General features: G+C 35.7%; 4 protein-coding genes across 6 annotated transcripts in view; 2 read left to right on the top strand and 2 right to left on the bottom strand.

The window, feature by feature from the left end:
- Window positions 1–2104: 2104 nt before the first annotated feature.
- Window positions 2105–4613, top strand: LOC129566260 (probable cytochrome P450 313a4). The gene has a single exon (XM_055442032.1). It carries the CDS (start codon window positions 2234–2236, stop codon window positions 3734–3736), a length of 1503 nt encoding a protein of 500 aa, XP_055298007.1. The 5' UTR covers window positions 2105–2233; the 3' UTR covers window positions 3737–4613.
- A 70-nt stretch (window positions 4614–4683) lies between these two features.
- On the top strand, window positions 4684–13912 carry LOC129565825 (probable cytochrome P450 9f2). The gene is made up of 3 exons (XM_055441064.1): window positions 4684–5955; window positions 11661–11890; window positions 12055–13912. The coding sequence occupies exons 1-3, from the start codon at window positions 4684–4686 to the stop codon at window positions 13355–13357; spliced, it is 2805 nt and encodes a 934-aa protein (XP_055297039.1). The 3' UTR covers window positions 13358–13912.
- On the bottom strand, window positions 7290–10710 carry LOC129566259 (juvenile hormone esterase-like). The gene is made up of 7 exons (XM_055442031.1): window positions 9528–10710; window positions 8954–9422; window positions 8727–8875; window positions 8437–8650; window positions 8176–8354; window positions 7818–8089; window positions 7290–7700 (listed from the first exon to the last, which is right to left on the bottom strand). Exons 1-7 carry the CDS (start codon window positions 9747–9749, stop codon window positions 7490–7492), a joined length of 1716 nt encoding a protein of 571 aa, XP_055298006.1. The 5' UTR covers window positions 9750–10710; the 3' UTR covers window positions 7290–7489.
- Window positions 13913–13970: 58 nt separating the features above from the next.
- The window catches only part of LOC129566261 (uncharacterized), a 23286-nt gene continuing 12652 nt past the window's right edge, over window positions 13971–24604 (bottom strand). For 2 of the 3 annotated variants that reach the window (XM_055442033.1, XM_055442034.1), the window contains exons 3-9: window positions 18153–18410; window positions 16656–16951; window positions 16481–16578; window positions 16174–16353; window positions 15804–15946; window positions 15586–15731; window positions 13971–14928 (exon numbers count right to left, since the gene is read on the bottom strand). In XM_055442033.1, coding sequence (XP_055298008.1) covers window positions 14820–14928; window positions 15586–15731; window positions 15804–15946; window positions 16174–16353; window positions 16481–16578; window positions 16656–16951; window positions 18153–18410 — 1230 coding nt within the window. In that variant the 3' untranslated portion in view covers window positions 13971–14819. The remainder of the gene's footprint in view (window positions 14929–15585; window positions 15732–15803; window positions 15947–16173; window positions 16354–16480; window positions 16579–16655; window positions 16952–18152; window positions 18411–24604) is intronic. The other variant, XM_055442035.1, reaches the window with a different exon arrangement.

Raw genomic sequence — 24604 nt, 5'->3', positions numbered from 1 at the left:
GTCTATAGCATGAGTGTCTATAGCATGAGTGTCTATAGCATGAGTGTCTATAGCTTGATCGACATTTTGAGCAACTGCATCCTCGGTCTGGTTCTAAATTGAATGATATTCACTTGATAAATTCAACTACTAGAAAGCCGTGCGAATGCTTTTTTACCGGGACTAGCAATTGCTGCTGCCATGGCTTCTGGCTCGGCTTCGGGCTCAGGATCGGCAAAAGCGGCTGATAATACCTACATTTGAAAAATCAATTTAGTCATTTTAACAGATTAAAAAGTATGACTACTAATCAATTCGACTCACAATCAAACCGAAAAGAACGACAAGAGCGTAGACAAATTTCATCTTGATTTTGCTCGATTCGTTTTCAAGTTAAAAACACAACTGATATCTCGGAGAATTCATCTCGTATTTATAACAGATTCATTCCATTTAAGATTAAGTGAGAATAATGTTATCCCAATTGTTTCAGCAAAACAAAGAGCCTCATACAATGTATTTCAATCTAATAGAAAAGTTAAAATGAATTATTTGGCTTTTATTTTTGGAAAATCTGGTTAAAAGACAAAAACTACCTTTTTCTCTTTTCCAAAAAAATATTTCAAATATTTATTTTACCTGAATGCGATAAAGATTGAAATGAACGAGCATACAAAATGTGCATTATGACAATAATCTGTATCGTAATCGAACGCTATAAAATTGATAAAAAAAAAACATTCGGAACAGTTCAATTGTGTGATTATTCGTCTTCGTCCGTACAATAAACAGTCCCACACGTGACTATTGTTCTATTCAAAAACCACTCTTCCTGCTCTTAGGTTTTATCTTGAATCCAACAAAGATTTCTTTATGTCAATCACACGATGGCGAAAATCAATTCTACGATGTATGCCACACGTGTAATACGAAATACGCCACAATAGTGCTACACCGATAATAACACATTTATATTATAAATTGTCAAGGGGCGGAAGTAACTCAAAATTTCGAATTAGGCGTGCTTTTTAGTTACGAAATGAGTTGACAAATTATATTGATCTGCACATACAACCACTGGCGCTACCGTCGATTGTAATACACACAAAATCATCATATTTCCACCGCCCATAAATTGTTATTTGTTCAATTTCGTTCAGTTTCATTTACACGCTCGAACGCCGTTTTATTCTAATTATATATAATTCTTCTAATAAGGAGCATAGATCAACGCACGCATGATCGACCTTTGAGAGGGATTGGGTTTTTGAGCTTGGCTTAAAAAGCGAATATTCGAAAAAGGATTTTTGGCTTGTCATTAAGTTTTGCGACTACTTCTTGAAGCATAAAAAGCAGGATGAAAAGTACTCGCTTCCAAAACAATTATTTTCTGTTGAATCAACAGAAACTATACGAAAATTTGCATGTGTAACACTAATAAAATATTTATGTTTATTTCCTATTCAAACAACTGCCTCTTTTATGGAGGTCATCCTTGGTACTTATATACGCTCCGTTGAACTGAAGATAACCAAAAATAATAATTATAAAATAGTAGTTAATAAATGAAATGAAAAAACAAGACCGCAGAGCGTCGCTCTGCTCCGCTCTGCGTTCTTGAGTTTATAGATACTTTTTCTATTTTGTTGTTCCACAACAAACTATTTTATTGGCGCACTACATGAAATGTATTTTATTAAAGTAGTCTTTGAATTATATTTGTGATTTGAATGTCAATTTCAATTGTAATTTTAGTTTGGTTAAAATTATTTGTAAATCCACGAAATGAACTTTTTCTTCATTATTCTTCATTAATGTAACTCCTTTAAATCAAATAAATAATATGCGCATAGAATTTATCTCAACCATTACTTATACTAAAGGGTAAAAGAGTTTTATACAAAAAAAGGAAAAAGTAATGTAAATTTTAAATAACATTTGATAATAAAAATTTGATTAGCGTTTCGAGATACTATGCACTTATTTGTCGTTACTGCCACTAGTTTGAATTGAATAAAAAATATGAGCATAAAATTGAAAGCCACTCTAATTCTGTTCATGGCTCGAAAAAGTATTAGAAAAAAAAAACGCAGATTAGTAGCTCTACATTTCATGTAGTGCTAAAAATATATTAGGAATAGGATATTTGGTGGTAGATTTAGTTTATGTCGTCGCTTCGTCCGTCTATATAAGACGGTGTCGTTGGGAATTCCACTCGAAAAGAAAGAACAATCGTGAAAGTTTGTTAGCAAAAATGATTCATGGAATCATATCAGTGTTAATAGTTGCATTCGTTTTTATTCTCTATGGAGAGTTAAGAAAATGGTTCATCAAAAGAAAGCTACGAAATTTCGAATCACCTAAAGAAATGCCGATTCTTGGTGTAACACCACACTTTTTGGGAAAATCAGATGACGAATTTTGCAATGTTCTTGCAAATTTTTTCTACGAAGTGAAGACAACACCACTTCAAATATGGCTCGGTCCGGTGCTAATGATCGGTGTATCAGAGCCAGAAGATATACGAATTATTTTGACGAGCAACGATTGTCTCAATAGACCACACATTTATAAATTTATGATCAGTCCGACAACTATTATTGCTACGGATAAAGAGATTTGGAAGCCCCATCGTCGAGCATTGAACGCAGCATTCAATCCGAAAGTGTTACAAAGCTTTGTGCCATTTCTGAACGAGAAATCGCGTATCCTGATCACGAAAATGGAGCCATTTTTCAAAGAAAACGGAGATATGTATCGAACAATTTTCATCGGTCATATGGATACAGTTTCGAGAACGTTGATTGGTTTGGACATGAATGCGCAATATGAAGAAACCGGTGCAACATTTAGTGAAGTTTTAAGAGTAGCCATGAGTACCATACAGTGTCGAATCGCTCGATTTTGGTACCATTTGGATTGGATATTTAAATGGTCAAAAACTGGTCGAGTACAGCAAGACTGTGTAAACAAAGGAAATGTAATGCTTGAATCTTTGTATGAGCGAAAAGTGGATGAAATAAGAGAAAAAGGTATCGATTATTTGGACAAAATTAAAGAAGAAAATACCGCGAGTCCAATTGAAAAGTGTTTGATGCTGGAACAAAGTGGAATTTTTGACCATCAAACTGTTCTGGATCATTTGCGATTATTTTTCATCGGTGGTGTGGATACGTCATCGATCACAGTGTTTGGCACTCTATTGATGCTTGCCATGAATCAAAATCACCAAGAACTAGTTGTTGAAGAGCTGCGATCGGTTTTCGAATCGGCGGATTGTGATGTAACTCACGATCATTTGGCTAGAATGCCATATTTAGAACGCGTTATCAAAGAATCAATGAGATTGATTCCACCGATTCCGTTTATCGCCCGAAAACCGTCTGCTGACATTGAGGTCGCCAGAGGAACCATACCAAAGGGCGCGAATGTCATCATTAATATCATGCATTTACATCGAAATCCGAAAATTTGGGGCGAAAACGCCACTGAATTTGATCCGGACCGTTTTCTGCCAGATAATATTGCAAAACGGCCACCGTTCACTTACATCCCGTTTTCTGGTGGACCAAGAAACTGCATCGGTATGAAATACGCAATGATGTCAGCTAAAATCGTTCTAGCCAACTTACTGCGACGATACAAATTTACCACCAAGTTAAAATTTCAGGATCTTCATTTCAAAATGCATATCATTCTGGAAATATCCAATGAAAATGCACTTCAACTCGAAGAGAGAAACTTTGCAAATCATTAAGTGATAAATGCGATGTAAAAAAAATTAATATTCATTGCAAATAATTGAATTGTTTTTTTTTCTTCTGTATCTATGGAATTCTACATTAAAAATTATATGTTTCTGAATTAAATTCAAAGATAAATCATAATTTTGGTACTAAGCTATTGAACAGATCATCATGTGCTCTTTTATCTTGACAAAAAGACGTCGATTTTGATGTTAGTTTTAAAATACGATTGTTTCTATTATTCTCATATTACTATTGAACTTGGCTGTTAATAAATACCTATGCAATAAACAAATTTAATGGTCAATGGTTTGTAAAAGATATAGTAGACTTGTGCATTGTACAAGCCAGAAGAATCATAGTTAAAAGCTTCCGTTAAATTATTTAGCATTTGCATAAGTTGCTTAAGCGCTTGCAACGCTTCTTGTTTGATGACGACGATGATGATGAACGCCATGATTCAGAATGATTATAATTCGTTGATCTGAAGATAGCCAAATATCAGTAATGCTTCATCATTCACATCTAATGATAGCATTAATAATAAAACTTGCATTTATGTTGACATTGTAATTTATATAAATGACACAAATACATGAATGAATTGAAAAATTATATATAAAACATATGAGATATTTGACCTCCGGTTTAGTTTTGGTTGTGCTCCCAAAGAAGACGGTTACGTTGAGAATCCCACTAACAAAAAAAAAATAACGACTGTGAAAGTTTGTTAGCAAAAATGATTAATGGAATCATATCAGTGTTAATAGTTGCATTCGTTTTTATTCTCTATGGAGAGTTAAGAAAATGGTTCATCAAAAGAAAACTGCGAAAATTCGAATCGCTCAAAGATGTGCCAATTCTTGGTGTAACGCCACGCTTTTTAGGAAAATCAGATAACGAATTTTGCAATATTCTTGCAAATTTTTTCTACGAAGCGAAAACAACACCATTTCAAATGTGGGTAGGTCCAGTGCTAATGATCGGTGTATCAGAGCCAGAAGATATTCGAATTATTTTGACAAGCGACGATTGCATAAATAGACCACACATTTATAAATGTTTCCTCAGTCCAACGACAATTATTTCTACAGATAAAGAGATTTGGAAACCACATCGTCGAGCATTGAACCCAGCATTCAATCCGAAAGTGTTACAAAGCTTTGTGCCATTTCTGAACGAGAAATCCCGTATCCTAATCACGAAAATGGAACCATTTCTCGAAGAAAATGGGGATTTGTATGAAACAATTTTTGTCGGTCATATGGATACAGTTTTAAGAACTCTAATGGATATTAACGTTAATGCGCAATCAGACAAACATTGGGTATTAATCAGTGAACATATGAGATCAATCATGGGCATCGTACAGTATCGAATTTTTCGATTTTGGTACCATTTGGATTGGATATTTAACTGGTCGAATGTTGGCCGAAAGCAACAATACATGGTGAACGAATCAAACGAATCGCTTGAAATGGTATACGAGCGAAAAGTGAAAGAAATAAGAGAAAAAGGTATCGATTATTTGGATAAAATTAAAGAAGAAAATACAGCAAATCCAATCGAAAAGTGTATGATCCTAGAACGAGAAGGTTTTTTCACTCATCAAACAGTTTTGGAGCATCTGCGATTGTTCATAGTCGCTGGTGTAGATACGTCATCGACCACAGTGTTTGGCACTCTATTGATGCTTGCCATGAATCAAAATCACCAAGAATTAGTCGTTGAAGAGCTGCGATCGGTTTTCGAATCGGTCGATTGTGATGTGACTCATGGTCATTTGGTTAGAATGTCGTATTTGGAACGCGTTATCAAAGAATCGATGAGATTGATTCCACCGATTCCGTTTATCGCCCGAAAACCGTCTGCTGACATTGAAGTAGGAAGGGGAATCATACCAAAGGGCGCGAATGTCATCATCAATATCATGCATTTACATCGAAATCCAAAAATTTGGGGCGAAAACGCCACTGGATTTGATCCGGACCGATTTCTGCCAGATAATATTGCAAAACGACCCCCGTTCAGCTACATTCCATTCTCAGGTGGACCAAGAAACTGTATTGGAATGAAATACGCAATGATGTCAGCTAAAATAGTTCTAGCCAATTTACTGCGACGATACAAATTTACCACTAAGTTGAAATTTGAGGATATTCATTTCGAATCGCATATCATAATGGAAATAACCAACGAAAATGCACTTCAACTCGAAGAAAGAAACTTTGCAAATCATTAAATAATAAATTATTATTCATTGCAAAATTTGCCATTTATATCGTTTTTTTTTTTTTGGAATCGCCATTTTTTTTTGTGCAAGAGGGTCAAATTTAATTATACATCAACGCTTATTATTCAACTTTAATTGACAAATTCATCATTCCTTTTTTAAGCAAGCAATTATTTTTTTCTACCGATCTTTGACTACCGATCATTTTTCGTGAACTTTAGTTGACAATCATGATCATCATTTCCATTGCCTTTTCATTTTATCATTTTAAGTTTTTCAGCATGTGCAAACTGAACAATCAGAGTAAATTCAAAGCTTCGCATCACGCACTTGTCTAAAATTAAACTGCTAAGTATTAAACGAAATGATTTCATCAATTTGTTTGAAGAGGCAAATAAGTTGGGTAATAAAAATATTCAGGTATTACGTGCAGAAGGAGCATTCAAAGTTACAGATGACCAGATAACAGTACAGCAAACAGTTGGGCTATGTAAATCGCATATCAAAACTTATTATTTAAAAACCGTTTTAGCGTCGTGTAATTTTGATAATGACACGAAAAATAATGATAAAACTAAAAATGTTAAAGAAGTTATCACTGAAAGCGAAAAGACAAAGAAACCCACTAAAGTAACAAAAATTGATGCGCATTTTATTATATCATATTATTTTGATTAGTTGACACTGAGAAGTAAAAGTTGTATTGATAGTGCAGTATTGATAGGTGTAGCATACATGTATATGTATGCCTGAATATTGATGAACATGAATAATAAATTCAATCACTTATTCAAATCACTCTTGTGCTGACCACCAATCCAAGTAGTTGTATTTCTTTTATTCTACAAGTGAATATTTCTGCGTAAAATCAACGAGATGTTGGAGTGATCGCGTCATGAAGATGCATTAATTCATCTGGTAAAGAATTGTATAAATACGCATGCGAGTTGCACCAGAAATCAGTTGTTTCTGCGGTTTGCAACTACTCTGAGTCCTGGTTTCAACAGTAACGGTTTTTGGTTTAAACGAATTTAACGTTTGAAATTATAACGAAAAATTGTGTAACCAGTTAATAACGTTGGAACAACGACTGTGACAGTTTGTTACCAAAAATGATTCATGGAATCATATCAGTGTTAATAGTTGCATTCGTTTTTATTCTCTATGGTGAATTGAGGAAATGGTTCATCAAAAGAAAACTGAGAAATTTCGAATCGTTCAAAGAAATGCCGATTCTTGGTGAAACGCCACGAATTTTGCAAATTGACGAAGAACGAAACTTTTAAAACTATTTAATGATAAATGCGATGTAAAAAATAGATGTTCAATCATTTGCTTATTAAAAATAGTTGAATTGTGTTTTTTATTTGTAGTTTCTTTTCGAATCAATATGTAATATATCCGGCTTTCAACTTAATCTTTATATGATTGTATCCCAATAAAAAAATTCACTCTCAGCACAACTGTAATACTAATTTGTGAAATGGGTAACAGAGACTAAAAAAAACTTCTTATTTCGATTAATTGAGAATTAATAAATTTCGTCTTCTTCAGTGGTCAGTTCTTCTGCATCATTTGTTTCTTCGATGGGAAATAGTCGATCCCATATGGCATAGCGGTAAATATTCAAATGATCCTTCATTGTTGGATAATCCGTAATGTCTAAATAATTGAATTGTTCCACGTGCATCGGACTCCAAATGATATTCTGCAAATATCGATCTGTGTTTGAATTGGGGTTCCTACAAAAACAATTGAAAAATGAAAAATAATTGATGAAAACAAATCTTTTGATCAGAAATCACAGGTAACGACAGAAGGTTCGGTGAAAGTGACAAAATCACTAATTTTTTCCATACCCGTCCATAGCAAATTTCGTGAGAAAACGTGTCAAACGTTGCACCATTATATATTCAGAATCATTTTCAGTGAAAAGAGGCGCTTTCTTCAAGTTCACAAATAAGTACAACAAATCGTCATGATGAACGGCTCCAAAGGGCTTATCATCGGGGTAGTAGGTGTAGCTATAGCGTGCCGCATAGTTAAATTGATAATAATAAACTGTTGTAAATGCGCTCGCCAATTTAACGAAGCGATGCACTCCAAAACCAATGACACCATCGGCGAATAGCTGAAAATTGGAGAATTCGATAATTTTTTGATGACTTACAATAAGAGTTGTTATAAACACGTCAAAAAGGAAAGATCTTGTCTTACATTATTCAGATTCAGCAACGATCGATTATCTTCAATTTGTTCTTTCACGAAATGTTGCCTCAAATGCTCCGAAATTTGTTTCGACTTTGGAGTGTCTCGTTCGTACAAGAAGCAACGTGGTGCCCATTTCGAAAAATTCGTATCCATTTCATTTCGGAGGGTTTCATTCCGAATGACAGCTGTAATTTAAAAGGAATTTTTTTGTTAGCAATAAAATGCTGAGATTTGCAATTGTTTTATCTCGCAAAGTTCATCTCTTACTGATTGCCGGATGCAAGAATTCATATTTAGTGATGCCAGCTAGAACTGGAACGCGAGTAAAGTCTCCTCTTTTGAATCGTTTTACTGGATCTTCGGTTAGAAATCGCTCTTGACCAAAGTCAGGCTCGACAACGGGCATCCACATTAAAATCGGATTGCCTGGACCATACTCAAACATACCGTTCAAACTATTACCGATGTCGGCTATATTTGTCTGAATTGAATGAAACATTCTCGTGTTTGAACAAGAACTTTCGATAAAAAAGGAAATTGAAAAAGAAAATGCAAACCTGTCTCAAACACTTCAACATAACTCTGATGTTATGATCGGGGCAATGAAGCAATCGAGCTTGTTTTTTCACCATGTCCAATTGACTTGTTGCAACATCCCATTGAGCGGTAGCGGCTCCACTCATTACGATTGCTTTATGGAATAGACCTGTACAAGCAACGAAAACGGCATTTAGTTGTATCTTGAGTGACTTTCTGTTTATTTATTTGATTCAATTTGATTTACCTTTCGACATTGGCGAAACCATATGTAGAGTAACGCTAATCCCACCGACACTATATCCCATAATTGTTATCGAATTGGGATCACCTCCGAATGATTTTATTTGCTCCTTCACCCATCGTAACGCAACAACTTGATCTTTCAATCCATTATTTCCTGGAGCTTCCTTGGTTCCTGTGCTCAAAAATCCAAGAGCTGCCAGACGATAGTTAATTGTAACTAAAACTATATCACGTTGAATTAGATATTCTGGCCCAAATTCGTCGCTTCTTCCAGATGATTCGTAAAATCCACCCGAATGAATGAAAACAATCACAGGCTTATTCGCAACACTCGAAATATTTTTCGTATACACATTCAATCGCAAACAATCCTCGGATATTTCAGCTGCGCTTATCACCGGCTGTGGACATTTTGGTGAATCGCGAATGGCGTCAAATGTTCCATTCCACGGTTTTACTGGTACTGGCGGCTGTAAAATCAAGACAAATGTTAATACAAAATGATTTTAAAAAAGAAGCTTTTTAAATTACTGTAATTTTCCAACTTAAATTTCTTCAATTCAATCAAACCTTACCGCGAAGCGAAGTTCATTTATCGGTGCTTGTGCATATCGAATGCCACGAAAACTATACAAAGACTCGCCTGAATCGAGTCGTGCGTATTTTCCGCGTATTTTCCCAAGATTTATCGTAACCGTCGGAGCTGCATCCCAAAAGTTAAGGATTGCCTTTCGAAACTCATTGACCGCAAATAGCAGTAAAATTGGAAAAATAATATTCGAAAATCGGTTGTTCATCTTTTAATTCCTACTTTTTACACGAGCTGAACACGTTTCTGACGTTAAAAAAAACTATGACATGTCTTACAAGCGTTTCCCACACTGACTAATCACAAATTTCAAGTATTGATTAATATTTGCCTCATTCATAATCAATTTATTTTCCCTTTTGTTATCAATAATTTTCAAATTCACATAAAAAAACACGACCATATACGTTTTGTAATACTACAAAGCACATTATCGCTTACGTGCAACACAAAACGAATCTATTGACTAATCTGTAGATACTGATCTACATCAAACAAAAAAGCCGAGTTACAACGGTCTTGAAATAAACAATACAATATTGATTCAACATCTCGGTGGAAAAAGAAAAAAAAAACTATTGACTTGTCATTGGCCACGGACAGTGTTTTCGAATAAATACATTGAAAAGAAAATTAACTCAAAATAAGCGTGATGTTCAAAAACTTAAATTCACTCAAAAAATCACATGTGGAAAAAAACAACAACTTTGCTCAATTCCTACAACCGAACTTTTTATTATAGCTCGATCAATTCCTTTGTGCCGCCAATTTCAATTGGCGATTCGAAGCCTTTGGTTGGAATAAACATTGTTGAAGTATTTTTTTTTTTACTTTATCGATTTTGCTCTTCGAAACTCGCTTCAATTTAACGCAAAGAAAGTCACACGCGATGTGACGAATAAATTGACACGCGGTTCAAGCGATAAGTGAAGCGTGTTACACATTCAACGCGGCTAATAGTAAATATTATTCGTAAAAACTTATCACATTCGCTGTTTTAATGTCATCCATTTGAAAATCAATCTCAAACCGTTGAAAACAGCTGATTAAAATAATACTAAGCGCAATCAACTTATACACAAACAATGGAACAACGGTTTTAATTAGGTAACTGAAAATGACAGTTTGTCAAAGTGTGAACCGTTTGCCAGCCGACTCTTTGACACACTATGTTCATTTGAAGACACTAAATGTACTTTCAGTGGAATAGTTCGTCATTTGACGATTATCTCTGCTCAAATATTTACATTTCATGTGTGAATTTGGTGTGGATTTTATCCTTCGCGAACTTTTACGTTTATATGTTTACTTTGTCAACTCACCCGATAGAATCTTATCTTAATGTCAATGCAAACAGAACAACTAATTGTGTGTGTATACTGTGAAAATGTTGTGCGCCCGACAAAAGGAGATAGATTGATATTAAATAACAATATTATGTTGAATTTTGCTTTCGAATCGAGAATAAAAACGTTTTTTCTTTCTTTCTATCATGTCAATTATTCAGTTCTACGTTGCAAAAAAGGAATGATAGATATCAGCTTACCGTTTTGTCAAATGGAAAGAGATTTCTGTCGGCAACTATTTTGTTTAAATTCTAATAAGGGATTTGTGCGTTCACGTGGAAATTCCATTCAAATTATTGTTGATTTGTTTACATGTTTTCGTTCGATGTTATTTTGTGTGAAATTCGGCAATTTGAATGGAATAGCTAAAAACCCGGCAGAACGTGTTCAACCTTTTGCAAGATTGCGATCGTCTGTGCTATTGTATCTTGCACAAATGGGATGCGAAAACACTCTAGGGTCTAGATTTCATCATTGAATCAATGAATCTCTAGACAGTCTGTAAAATCTTGACCTCATCAGTTGTTGTATGGTATGTAAAACGGGTCAAATAAGGCGTTATTCTGCATTCATAAATGTTAATTTAGAGCATGAATTCACCGAGTGATCGCCTTTGGATTGATCTAACGAAAGCGATTCTCGAAACTCGATCTTTTTGCTATATAATAAGAACGGCGAACAACAATTCAAAATGTGACATTCGATCAACAGATTTAGAACTAGCAGCACTCATTTTGCGAAGTAAAATCTTGTATTGTCAGTGAACAAATTCATCTTCGAACATGGATTCAGAGTATTTTCCCATTTACATTACAGTCGGAATGGCGGTGGCAGTTTTTGTGGTTTATAAGTGGGCAATACAAAACGATAAATATTTTGAGAAGAAAGGAGTTCCAGCATTGAAACCAACTCTGTTCTTCGGAAATTCAGCGGATTTCTTCACAAAGAAGGTCGATTTGATTGAGTTTGTCAAGAAATTATACGACGACTTTCCTAATGAGAAGTAAGTTTCAAGCGACAGTGTTTAGTGAATGTTTTTTCCAAATCCGAAGCGAAATCAGTTTTGTTGGAAAATGTATTTTCTTAAGCGAAACGTCTTGACTTTTTCCATTTTAAATGATGATTGTGGTTCAAGAACGTTTCAATAATTGCCCTATCTTTTCCCAGATTATCCGGTTTTTTCAATTTCATGCGCCCGATTTATGTGCTTCGTGATCCCGAACTGTACAAGCACATCGCTATCAAAAATTTCGACTCGTTCGTTGATCATCGATTCATCATTGAGCCACAAATGGATTCGCTGATGGGCAACACTTTGTTTTTGATGCGTGGTGAAAAGTGGCGAAGAATGCGTACAACTCTAACACCTGCATTTACAGGGTCAAAAATGCGTCAAATGTTTGAATTGGTGCGTGATTGTGCGGTTGAAGCGAAGAACTATCTGCTTGAAACTCAGTTTCCGTCAATCGGTGATGAATCATCTGTCGAAATTACCGATTTTTATTCTCGCGTTACAAACGACACCATTGCATCATGTGCATTCGGACTGAAGATAAACTCGCTGGTCGATCGACACAATGAATTTTTCGAAACTGGCTGCAAATTACAACAGTTGAATTCGATCAAATCATTCCTGAAAATTTGGTGTTTACGTGCATTTCCGTGGCTCTTTGAAAAGTTACACATCGAATTTGTTGATTCGCACATTCGAAAAGTGTTCTCCAATTTGGTGTTGCAAAACATTGAAACGCGACGCGCGAACAAAATTGTTCGCTCCGATTTGATTGATTTGCTGGTAAATGCGAAACGTGGTTCCATTTGGTCAGACGATGAAATTATTTCGCAAGCATTTGTTTTCTTTCTCGCTGGCTTTGATACAACCATGTGGGTTTTGACGGCGGTCACCTATGAATTGGCATTAAATCCAAATATTCAAGATCGACTAATCAATGAAATTGACGAGGTCGAAAGAAATTCGGAAACAAAGCCCATCTCTTATGATGAGTTGAACAAAATTAAATATTTGGACATGGTTATACATGAAGTGCTTCGCATCCATTCGCCAGCTGTACTTATCGATCGGCTCTGTTCAAAACGTTTTCATTTGACTGACGGCGACAAGGTTGATGTGCACATTGAGAAAGGTGATCATGTGTGGGTCCCGATCTATTGTTTTCACCACAACCCAAACTATTTTCCCTCGCCGGAGGTGTTTGACCCAGAACGTTTTAATGAAGAAAATCGCAAAAACATAAAACCAGGCCGTTATGTACCCTTTGGGATGGGACCGAGAGCTTGCATTGGCGGCCGGTTCGCCTTGATGGAAGTCAAACTAATCATTTATTACATGCTGTGCCAGTTCACATTCAGAAGTACACCTCAAACGGAAATCCCCATGAAAATCAAATCATCTCCATTTGGACTATCACCAAAGAATGGCCTGGTGCTGTCGATAAAACGGAGAAAATGATTGCATCAAAAATTGTCATCTCTCGTTTTTTTCACTCCCGTGTTCCTTCGGGGAATTTTATACTACAGCATTTAAATTTAAAAAGACTTCGATGTAAGACAAAATAAAAAAGCCAATGTTTTTGAGAGCAAGATTTTTCTTTCAAACAAAACCATGATCAAAAACCCATGAAATAAAATTTCCGTACACATTTGAACTTAATCAAAAAAACGACTTCTGGCAGAATCAAAGAAAATGTAATTTGTTGAATTTGTTGACAAAACAAAAAATAATCACTTATACTATTCCCATAGCACTATAGATAAGCTTTTTAGACGGGAAATTCGATCATGGAAATTTCGAAAATAAAATCTACATTTAACTCTGCTTGTAATGGTAAATTTCATGTTAGAAATCAGACGGTGATTTAGTTGTTCGTCTAAAGACCGCTTCAATTTTCAATTTATATTCAAATAATTTTCCATATCAGATTTAAAAGTTATGACTCCAAGCGATTTTGTGATGAATGAGAAATTCATGGATCTAGAATTTTATATCTGATGCACATAGTGTGAAGCTATTGGATGTGAAAAAAAAACATTTATCTTTTTTCTATTCGTATTTTTTTAATTAAATAAAATTGTTTTATTTGTAATTGACAATTATTTGTTTAGCATCAAATCCAATTAGTTGTTTACTTGCATTAAACTCTAGAACTTAGCCTAAATTCATACATAACAATGACTTAGAATCTACGACACGAAAGCAGTTTGTTGTGGAAAGTTCGAAATTTTTTTTATTGTCACAAAAGTAAATAAAACAAACTGATTTCGATTTGGATATTTCGAGCGCGATCAAAGGATCAAAATTCGAGATGATCAACAATACTCAACTTAAAAACAAATTTCTTCAAGATCTTTTTATTTCTCCAAAAAAAGTAGAAGGAATTTGTAGAAGTGATTTAAGGAAAGGAAAGAATATTTACAATTGCACATGAATTTGAAAGAGAAACAAACAGCAGCATTGGTGCAATCAAAAATTGGTTAGTTCAAAAATCAGTACGATTATAGAGTGATCGCGTGAGTTTTGGTTGTTGTTTTTTTTTCATTTTTGTTTACATAGTGACAGTGCATGATCAAAGACGAACACAGAAAATGTGAGTAGCTTTGGATAGAGATGATGAATAATTAGAAACAAATACAGGCCGAAAAATGCTTAAAGATTAAAATTTCCATTGCTTTTTTTATGTACAATTTTTTTGTGTTTGAAAAAAAACAAACACATAAAATTTAGTTGATAAGTTTGATTGGTTGTTGTTCCCCAGTTGATTAACCCAAAAACAAATTTAGACAATTTTGTTGTAGGTAATAATTTTGTGTGCGTTCGGTTGCGATTTTGGAGATTTGTTTACAGAGATTGTGTGTAGGTTTGTTTATATATGTGTGTGTGTGTGCATTGGTGCAGGTTGCGTGCGACCGAACTATCAATGGTTTCCTCGTAAGCTGCGATGACCACCGTTAACGATTCCAGAGTGTCTTGAACCAGGCCTTGAATGAACGATTGCATAGTGATCGGTGTCATTTGGCAACGACCTTCAAAATTCAGTTTGGTTCAAATTCACGAAAATTAGTTCTCAAAAACACAGAAATTTTAAATCAAAATAAAATGTCCAAAAAATTATGCTAGAATCATTAGTAATGCCCGGGTACGTGTTTTCATTTTGGTTAGATTTAATCATTAGATTCGTTTTAGGGTTTGTTTTCGCTGTACAACGTTAAGTGGTGATGAGAGAAGAAGGTGATCAACACAAAATGTGTGGATTTTTGAATTCGGTTTTTTTTGTGGTGCAGTTACAAAAAAGTTACAGCTATTTTTTTATTAAGATATTGTTTAAATATGTTAAATATTCTGAAATAAAGCAAATAAATTGTTTTCCTTTTACATAAACGGCGTGAAGCGGCAACGAAACAAAGAACATAGAATAATGGTGTCGAAAGTGTTGAAGTGTAGATATGATTTGAATGATGCGAACAGGCTCGCAAAGCAAGAAAAAAAAGCCTTAACACAATAGAGCACCAAGTGATCGATTCTTGATTCAATGACTAAACAGAGAATTTTTCAATTTTTTTTTGGATTTCTAAGAAAAGGAGAATACGTTTGGTTTGTATGCTTTTCGGGATGAGCTTCATGCGATCGAATTTTCAGTTTTTTGTTTGTTTGTTTATGATTTGATTTAATATCGATCAGACCTATTCGAATGTATCGTTGAACCACCGCTTGTGTAGCCTTTGTGTCCGTCACGTCCGTGCAGCGAGTATCGCGAACCATATTGGCTTCCGTGCCAACTGCGATACGGATCATACTCTTCAATTATTGACGGCTCTTTCTCGATTATCTATTTTAAATGAGGAATTACAGTATATTTTAGTTTCAATTGCTAAGTCCTTTAGGTAAATTCAATACGTACTTCTGTTCGTGCACAACTACAGCTCATTGCAGTGCATAAGAAGATGTTCATCAGCAGCATAATTAGGAATAAAATGCCCAGTGTTATGCACAGCCAGAGCAACCATGATGGTCGAATTCCTTCTTCACACGCAGGCGAAAGCACTGAAAGTAAATACACACGCAAACATTTTTGAGTCGAAACGTATGGAATCATAAGTTAGTTCTAGTTAAGAAATGAGTTGAATTTGTGGATTTTTATCCACAGCAATAATGAACAGTATTCAATGAACACTAATGAACCGTGTCCATTGAACAAAAGTTTTTCTTTGAAAAAATGACGAAAAATCGAAGAAGAATAAAAAATGGAACCGATTGCGCTGAAAACCTACAAGGTGCCTTATCTGGGTCTAAAACGAATACGGTTGTGGCCGCAAGTGAGGATCCATCTTCTTTGTTGCCCACTCTTCCACCTTTCACAGAAGAAGCACTCAACACATCACCAGGGCATACATCTTCAGCACAGACTCCCACACATTGAGCTACATCACATTGAATGTGCACTTCCGAACCTTTGGGGAAATAAAAAATAAAAATTGTGATTCAGATCGCTTGTTCCGAAACAGATAAATTAAAACGAAAAAAGGAAAAGAAATCTTCGATCAATGAACAGTAAATCTAATCTTCGTCAACATTTACCTTCTGGGAATTTGAACATTGATTTCAAAATAGCTGTGGCTTGTGTGCGATCAGCATTAGTTTCGAATCTTGAGATGATGAGTGGATCTATTGGGCATCTGTAGGATAAAATCAATTAGAACCGGGTGCTAATAGCATAAACAGCCAATTATAACGTTATTGTCCGTTGTCTTACCCTTTGTTATCGATGAGTGGAATGCTGGTGTTCTTTTTGTTGAATGCAAAGCAATTTTTCACTTTGATGCCATGTGTTCCGTTTGGTTGCGTTAATTCAGCCTTAATGGCATATTCTCTGCCGTAAACGGTTTCACGAACGCGTCGTTGATTTTCCAAGAACTTGAGAACAACAACGGAGTTTTCGTCGCGATTGAATCCTGCTTTACCGCAAGTGATCACATAAAATTTATCGTCGGCCAGTTCAAGTGTGCGATGAACTCGAACCGCCAATTGTACGGATCGTTCTTCGGTTCGCTAAAGAAAAGCAAAATAAAAGGCAAACTCGCAATAAAAAATCGTGTTCTATTTGGGTTCGGTTAGTTCAATTAAATTCGGTTAGCGTTTTTTTTAGACCGTCTTAGTGGATATTATGGAGTCGACGATAATAATTAGGAGCGCTACGTGACCAATTCATGATCATATTTTTCTACTGAAACGATCAGCCACAGCATAAAACTATGTTGTTCTGCATCGTATCTTTCAAAAACCGGTTGACTCACAAAAATCAAAACAATATCTCGGATTTTCGTCCATGTTTTGTGCACAGCTCAAAAATATGCCATCGTCATCGTGGCCAGAAAAATAAAAATTGAAAAACAATAAAACGTTACGTTCGATTTGATGAAAAATAAATGCTAGTTTAATTGCCTCGACGGGCATACCACTGTCGTTAAAAAACGTTGATGTTTATCCAGTACATTAAAAATCAAATCGAAGAAGCAAAACATAAAACCGTAATGTTCATGTTATTTCCTCTGTTGTCTCTGACATATGTTCCGCATGGTGTGGCTTGTATGCGATCGCTCGTCCGCGCACTTGTGCTCTCGTCCAAATTCAAACGGTAAACGGTGAATTCGTTGAACCAATAAGTTCGATTTACGATTGAATGAAATAAAATGAGAGTCTATTGATAAAACTGCAGCACCAGAACCTATTACTACAAAGCCTCGACAAAAATTGTCGAATTTTTCACGCTTGGATTGGTTTTGAACGAAAAATGCCGTTTTGTTTTTATACCAAATGCATAATCGATCAAGCCCAGAATGTGAATAGCCACATAGTGCATTGCTGTGGAACATTCAAGCGAAGACACTGATTGATTACGCAATGAATTACGTGATTGGGAATTTTTGCGGAATTGTCAATTAAATATAAAATACGGCCCAACCATTCGCAAATCGAATACTGTACTATATGTTTATGTGTGCAAGAAAAAATGGTGCCTCTTTTTTTTCTCTCTCTCTCTCTCGATATCATATATATAAAATGCGCTTGGGCGTTGCAAATGGTGATTTAGTTGAATTGTTAGGCTTTGTTTAAATGCATTTGATTAATAATTTTAATCGCAGTCTTTATTATAGAATTTTGTTTTTGTTCTTATTAGAAACGGCGGAGAATAAAAAGCCGCTAAGCGAAGCTTCAATCTATTTTGGTTAATAAATGTGCACGTTCTTACATCACCACTCACGTTGTGTACCAGAATACCACAGTAGTCGGGATCTTTTTCTCTGGCCAACAAGTTCAGACTGAGACTGACTTGATTCGATCCATCTCCATATTGCATGCACGACGTCGATCGATGGTCTCGCGTATGAATTGCACCTGTGTACGTATTGTTAAATCCAACCTTGATATTCATGACACCCGTTCGGCATGTGGCCGAAACTTGTGGTGAAAATTCCGTTGATGAACCATCTTGAGCAGCTACATATACCTGTAATTAAATGAAAACGAAAAGAAAAAAATGTGTGAATTGTTTGATTCATATTTATTTCATTGTATTTAATGATTTCGAAATATGCTCACGATTCGTATGAACAAAACAAATTATAATTGATTCGAATAACATTGCCATGATTACCTTGGCGATATATTTCATTAGTCGTGCATATGTTGTATGTGTTATATATATGTTACAAACGAACTCGGCTTACGTTAAATTAGAAACAATTTCAATGCACTACAACTGTTCAAATGAATTTGTTCGTTTTGCATCACAAAATCTAAAGCCCTATGGGAATTTTTTTTCTTGCGTTACGTTCTACAACAAAGTTTTATTCTAATGGTGTGTTCAGTGTCGTAAATGTATCATTAGCAGGGTTAATCACAAAATAATCATAGAGAATACATTGTACGAAAGACGACCAAATAATTGCTTAATTCTTCTGTTTGCAACAATACGGATCGGAAATTAAACGATGACGATAACTTTAAGCAGAAGTTAATAGAAGCTATCGTCGATCGAACTTTGCGGACGTCTTTTGGTCAAACAATGAAACCACAATGGAATGTTGTATACCGTGCATCATCACACCAATCAATTGAGCTCATTTGTAAAATGGGATCGATGATGAAAAGACATTTGTTTTGCGGGTAAAATGTTAAATGAACAATGAGAGTAAATGAACCGAATATGATAATCGAAATGAAAGAGCATTATAATGATTTAGAAACTGAAATGAATAAACAAACATGTAATATAGAAGAATATTCTGGGCAATTTGTCGAGTAAATGTTATTTCAATACATTGTGGACAGATTGAAATGCGAAATTAGAAAGCATTTAGAGTTGAGCTGAAATTTAGCGTTACTAATGGTTTTGTTTTACATGCATGAGCACCATTAGGCTGCTGCTGTTGCCAATGTTGATGTCGACATTTAAATTGTGATATAAAAATTATGGAAAAACCCAATTTCCTTTATAAAATTTGTTTTTTGCCATTTTTTTCGTGTTTCATTCATTCTTGATTATTTTCGGCGAAAAACCATGAACCAACTGAGTTTATCATCGATACGAAGAATTTCGTGTCTTGTTCTCTTCCAGTGAAGATGATTTTACTCATATGTTTGTTCATTTGAACATCAATGATGACTCAACCGCAACTTCAATGAAGTGTTTGTGAATGTGTTTCACATGCGTTGAGCTGAGGTGTTATGCTTGAAACAGAAGTTGACTAACAGAAGCTAGAATGGGTGATATCATTCGTCGTTGTTTTTTTTCTCGATCTTCTCAACGTGAATGAATTTGACAATGTAGTGATAAATTTTTAAATTCGAGCCAGGTTTTGGTGTGTTCGTATAAGTTTTAGTCGATATGCAAAGCGAGTAGTTCAGATATAGGGGCATCAAGGTTCGTATGGTAATGAAAAATGATGAAGTGTTAAATTCAACAGATTCAACTGTTGATCGTTGTTTTTATTGCTCTCGTAGTTGACAATATGACGGAAATGATGATCTACGTATGCGAAGAAATTCAAATCTACAGATTTAAATGAATAAAAACTCTATTTTTTTTCATTTGCGAATAAATTTTTTTCATTTTGGGTGGGAGAATAGTGATTTAAATACGTTCTACGGAATGTCCCATATGTGTTTTGTTTTGTTTTGAATCTTTTTTTAGTATTGAATACAATGTATTCAATACATGTTGCTAATTTGGTATTCTATAGAGTGAAACAAAAGATACACCGTAGAAATTTCAATATCAGACAATAAACACGTTGGAACAATGAATGGCAATATGGGTTATTCGTTACGATGCACTGCATGGTAGTTGTTGATCCACAACAGCATCAGTACGTGAATAAAAAATCGAAATGCTCGATGACAGTGGCCCGAACGGATCATGTGACAAGAACACACTTCACTAATCCGGAAATGATTAAGTATGCAAAAGCGAGAACCTCAGCAGCAGCACCGACAACATTTTCACTTCATGCTCCATTTCGAGTAACTGTTCTTTCTCATCCTAATTAATCCAACTGTGTATTTATAGAAACAAAATTCCCATTTTGTTCACAACATAAAGAAATAAGATCGCAAACAAATGGATGGTACCCGAGCCAACGGTACATCAAGTGAAAAGCGGGAAATGTTGTGGTCGGTCATGTGGCGATGAAAAAAGAAACACAAGCTAACAAACAAACAAATGAATTGAAAACACCGCTTCATTGTCACTGTTATTTTGGATTAAATCCGGTGAAATTTGAATACGTTACCATTTCAAATAGGTTTCTTCTTTCATAATTTTATCACCTATTCTAATGGTTTTTGTTAGAATTGCCTTTTAAAATGTTCTATTCGGTTATCCTTTGTATTCTGGATCGTGACTCTCTAATGGACTGCCATAGAAATTCTTGACTTAATTTCAAATGATCGTTTTGTTTTCAAAATGCGAACATTTATCGATATTTCCGATTTTTAAGTTAAGACCTATGCAAATAACATTTCTTCGCCGACTCACTCGTTTTCTTAATAACAATTTTTTTTCGCCCGATCAATCGCATCCACATTCGCATACAATGAACTGAATTCAAAATGCATTTTTGAATAAATTTAGCCGTAATAAGCATACAATAACAAGTAATTCGGTTCATGTCATCGAAAAACCACGACCTACGAATTGTGCGACCGTATACACGTATGTTCCAATTATGCAGTAGGCACATGGTGGCCGTTGCGGTTTCGTCTCTCTCTTGTTGACTTATTAAAATTGTCCACTGTGTGTTGTGGTAATATATGGAAACATAAACAGAGTTTTATTTTTGTTGACCAAAAACAGCGATGTCCAATTGGCATCTTGTTTTGGTCGATCGCAAAAACTCTTTTCGTTGCGCGTCTGTTCGCATACAATGCGATTATGGAATGTCACTGTCGCGCGATCAACCTTGAAAAAAAGTCACACACCGACTATTCAAAGTGACGCAATACAATGAACAGAGTTAAGTGTTGAAAAATCGTCAAGATTTGAATGAAAGTCGTGTTCATTCTGCTTGTTCCATTTTTGTGCAGTGATTTATTTTTGATGCCATCACATCATGTACTTCATAAAGTGATCATATTTTTCTGTTCGATTTGCGACTCACTACGATGCGATCGTCGCAGTGAGACTGAAAGTGGTGAGTAATAAAAATTCTCGTCTACCTGGAATGCTAATATTCTAAGAATATGAATGTGACTCACTTGTGAATCAATGAATGTGTCGATTCGCAATGTTGTTTGCCCGCTTCGACTGAATCGAACACGCTTCAATGGAGGTACAACATTCGCTGTGCGAAACAATGACATCTCACGCTACAAACGGGGAAATAGCTCTTCAATAGAAATGCTATAAATGTTCAAAGTCTCACAGAGAGAAATGCTTTAATGATTGTGACATTTCTGGAGTTGGAACTCTCGGTTCAAAATTGTTGTCGTGATCCGAAAGGCCTGTTCAACGGGATAAATGGAATATTTTTCACATGTGTCGCGCTTAATGCCAAAAGAGAGTCGACATTCAGGTAATTACTATGCGACCGCAATGAGACAACCAGAAATCGTTTTCCAAATCAAAATTGCAATTTATTTTCACTTTTTCCGCCTGATTTTGGTCAAATGTACGTCAAAGGTCAGGTGTGGCACACATAAAAAAACTCTCCGATCATTTCTCTAGCGAATTTTCGCTCGTTGATTCACACGTGAATTATGGTGATGGTGCTCATTGATCTTGTAAACGAAAAGAAAAAACGATTGAGCCGCGCGAATACTCATCGAATAAAATCCAGTCTCAAGAGAAAGGGAAACGTGTTCACCAATACACAATGCGCAATAAATCAGCGCGAGTCTGAAAAAGTAATTTTCTACGCTTATTTCCAGTTTTTTTCTTCTTTCGTTGTTGTTCATCGACACTCTCGGCTGTTCGAATGGGTGCGATGTGCGGTGCGTGATTTACAATTTTTACGTTTCATTTTACTAGAAATTAAATTAAATTGAAAAACACAAAATGGCCATTACATTCGGCGCGCCGTGCGCATTACGAGAGTTTGATGCGGTTGAAAAATGGTTCCGTATGTTGGAATAGGGAAGCACCATCAATCGATGTGAGAGATGTTAATGGGCGCTCAATGTTGTAATTACACATTTATCATCATTCAGTTCGTAGTATGTGAGATCATTGCTCGCTAAGCGTCCTCATACAATTAACCAAGTTTGGTCTTTTTCTGCTTCTCAATCTAGCATTTCTATGTTTCTTCAACGATACCATGCTTTTTGCTGTTCCAGTGGATTGATTCAGTTTTCGAGAAAACTGAAGATGCCCATGGTGCCACCATTCAAGCGAGTGACTTCAGTTATTATGTAATTGCGTAATTCGAATTCATTTATGCTTATACAATGACCCGAAGAGAGATTTATCGTATGTGCTCATATGTTTGCGATCGCCGTTGCTGTTGTTTTCGTTGTCGTTGTCGTCGTCATCGTCATCGTCCACATATAGTGAGTTGCTATATTTGTACTTAATCAGTGTGTCAGTTTAATTGTGCGAGTTTTTGCTACAGCAGAAAATAAAAGCCATTTTTTGGTAGTCAGCTATCATGCACCTTTTCCATTATATTTGTTTCATTTCACACCGTATGAAGTGAAAATGAATCCGGTTAAATCACAGCATAAAATAAAAGCGAAACAAAGTAAACATGCCGAAATAATGTTTTTTCGATGTTTTTTCGCTTGAACGCGAAAAAGAAACAATTTTATTTATTGAAATTGAGAGGTAAATTACTTTTCGGCATTTCAGGCTTCCAAGCGGCGTACAATGAAAAATTATGACTTTTCTATGCACACGCGCTGTGCATACCGCCATCGCCCTCGCCTTCGCCGCCGTCGTCGTCGTCATCATCAACAAAATAAACAATCGTATCTGGGCTTGGGAACGATTCCGAAACCAAAGCAAACAACATGTATTCGCTTTAAACTGAGTTATTCAATTAGAGTCTGGATTTTCTACGAATAGAAGTTTGATACGGATGATAAACTAATGCAAACATATTACAAGCAAATCAGACCTTTTTAAGGCGCTCACCAAACTGAGTGCGCCGCGCACGCGCACACACACATCGAGCCAATTTCTCGTTCCGAAACGAGAGCGCATGTGCGCGAGTCGACACACCGCGCATAAAAGAGAAATTACATGTTTCGTGTGCGGCTTTTGAATGCATACACAATGTTGCATAATTTAATGCTGGAATTCCATTCAATGTGAAATCACACAAGCACAGATAACGAGAATTTGCTCTCGGAACTTTTCGATCGGAATGGTCGGCGTGTGTAAAAATCTGATGTAAAACAAAAACCCTGCACACCCACATAAAATCGATGATAATAACTTTTAACTTGCAAATCAATTGCAAACGATTCCATTACGATGCAAATCCACTTTACCCACGGCCGTGTACAAAACGTGTGGAAACCTGTTTTTTTTTTCTCTTCAAATTTTTTTCGGTTGCACGGATTCAATCTAATCTATCTCAATTTTATTGCATCGACAAAACTAAAAACCATTTTTATTTTCGTTCAACAAAACGATTTACCGCTCGAAATATTCTCCGGTTGTGTGTTTTTTTTTGCATGAGAAAATCCAATCGCCAAACTATTTTATGAGTGAGAATGTGCGCTTAGCTGGGTGCACAAAAGGCGGCACGGAAGTCGCACACACAAAACAGTGCACAATTTACAGACATTTTCCACGGCAATGCATTTGCATTTCGGCTTGATCGCTCGTAAAAGTGAAAAAAAAAAATGGAGCCGAATAAACGATTTTCAATAGGCATAGCCGAACCAATAAAATTTCAACCTCATTCGTTCGAAACCATTCCCAGACCCATTCCATCGATTCATTATTATTTTATCGCAACGGAAAATAGTAAGTGTATCGACAATGCAAAAAAAGATTGGTTTCGCTGTCGCCAGAAAACGTAATCAAAATTACACGTCTTTGTTTTGTATGTGCTGCCAGGCTTAGTGCAGGTGGCGTAGTTTGCTTGCTCAGCATGGGTTTTATCGAGAGAAAAAATTCCTCTATTTAGAGCATATTTTGCCGTTCCATTCTCTCTCTCTCTCTCTCTCTCTCTCTCTCTCTCTCTCTCTCTCTCTCTC

This window comes from Sitodiplosis mosellana, unplaced genomic scaffold (genome assembly GCF_009176505.1).
Source record: "Sitodiplosis mosellana isolate CC-2019 unplaced genomic scaffold, AAFC_SMos_1.0 Smas_scaffold_3, whole genome shotgun sequence".
Taxonomy (NCBI): domain Eukaryota; kingdom Metazoa; phylum Arthropoda; class Insecta; order Diptera; family Cecidomyiidae; genus Sitodiplosis; species Sitodiplosis mosellana.
This window is presented reverse-complemented; position numbering and strand designations above follow the sequence as displayed.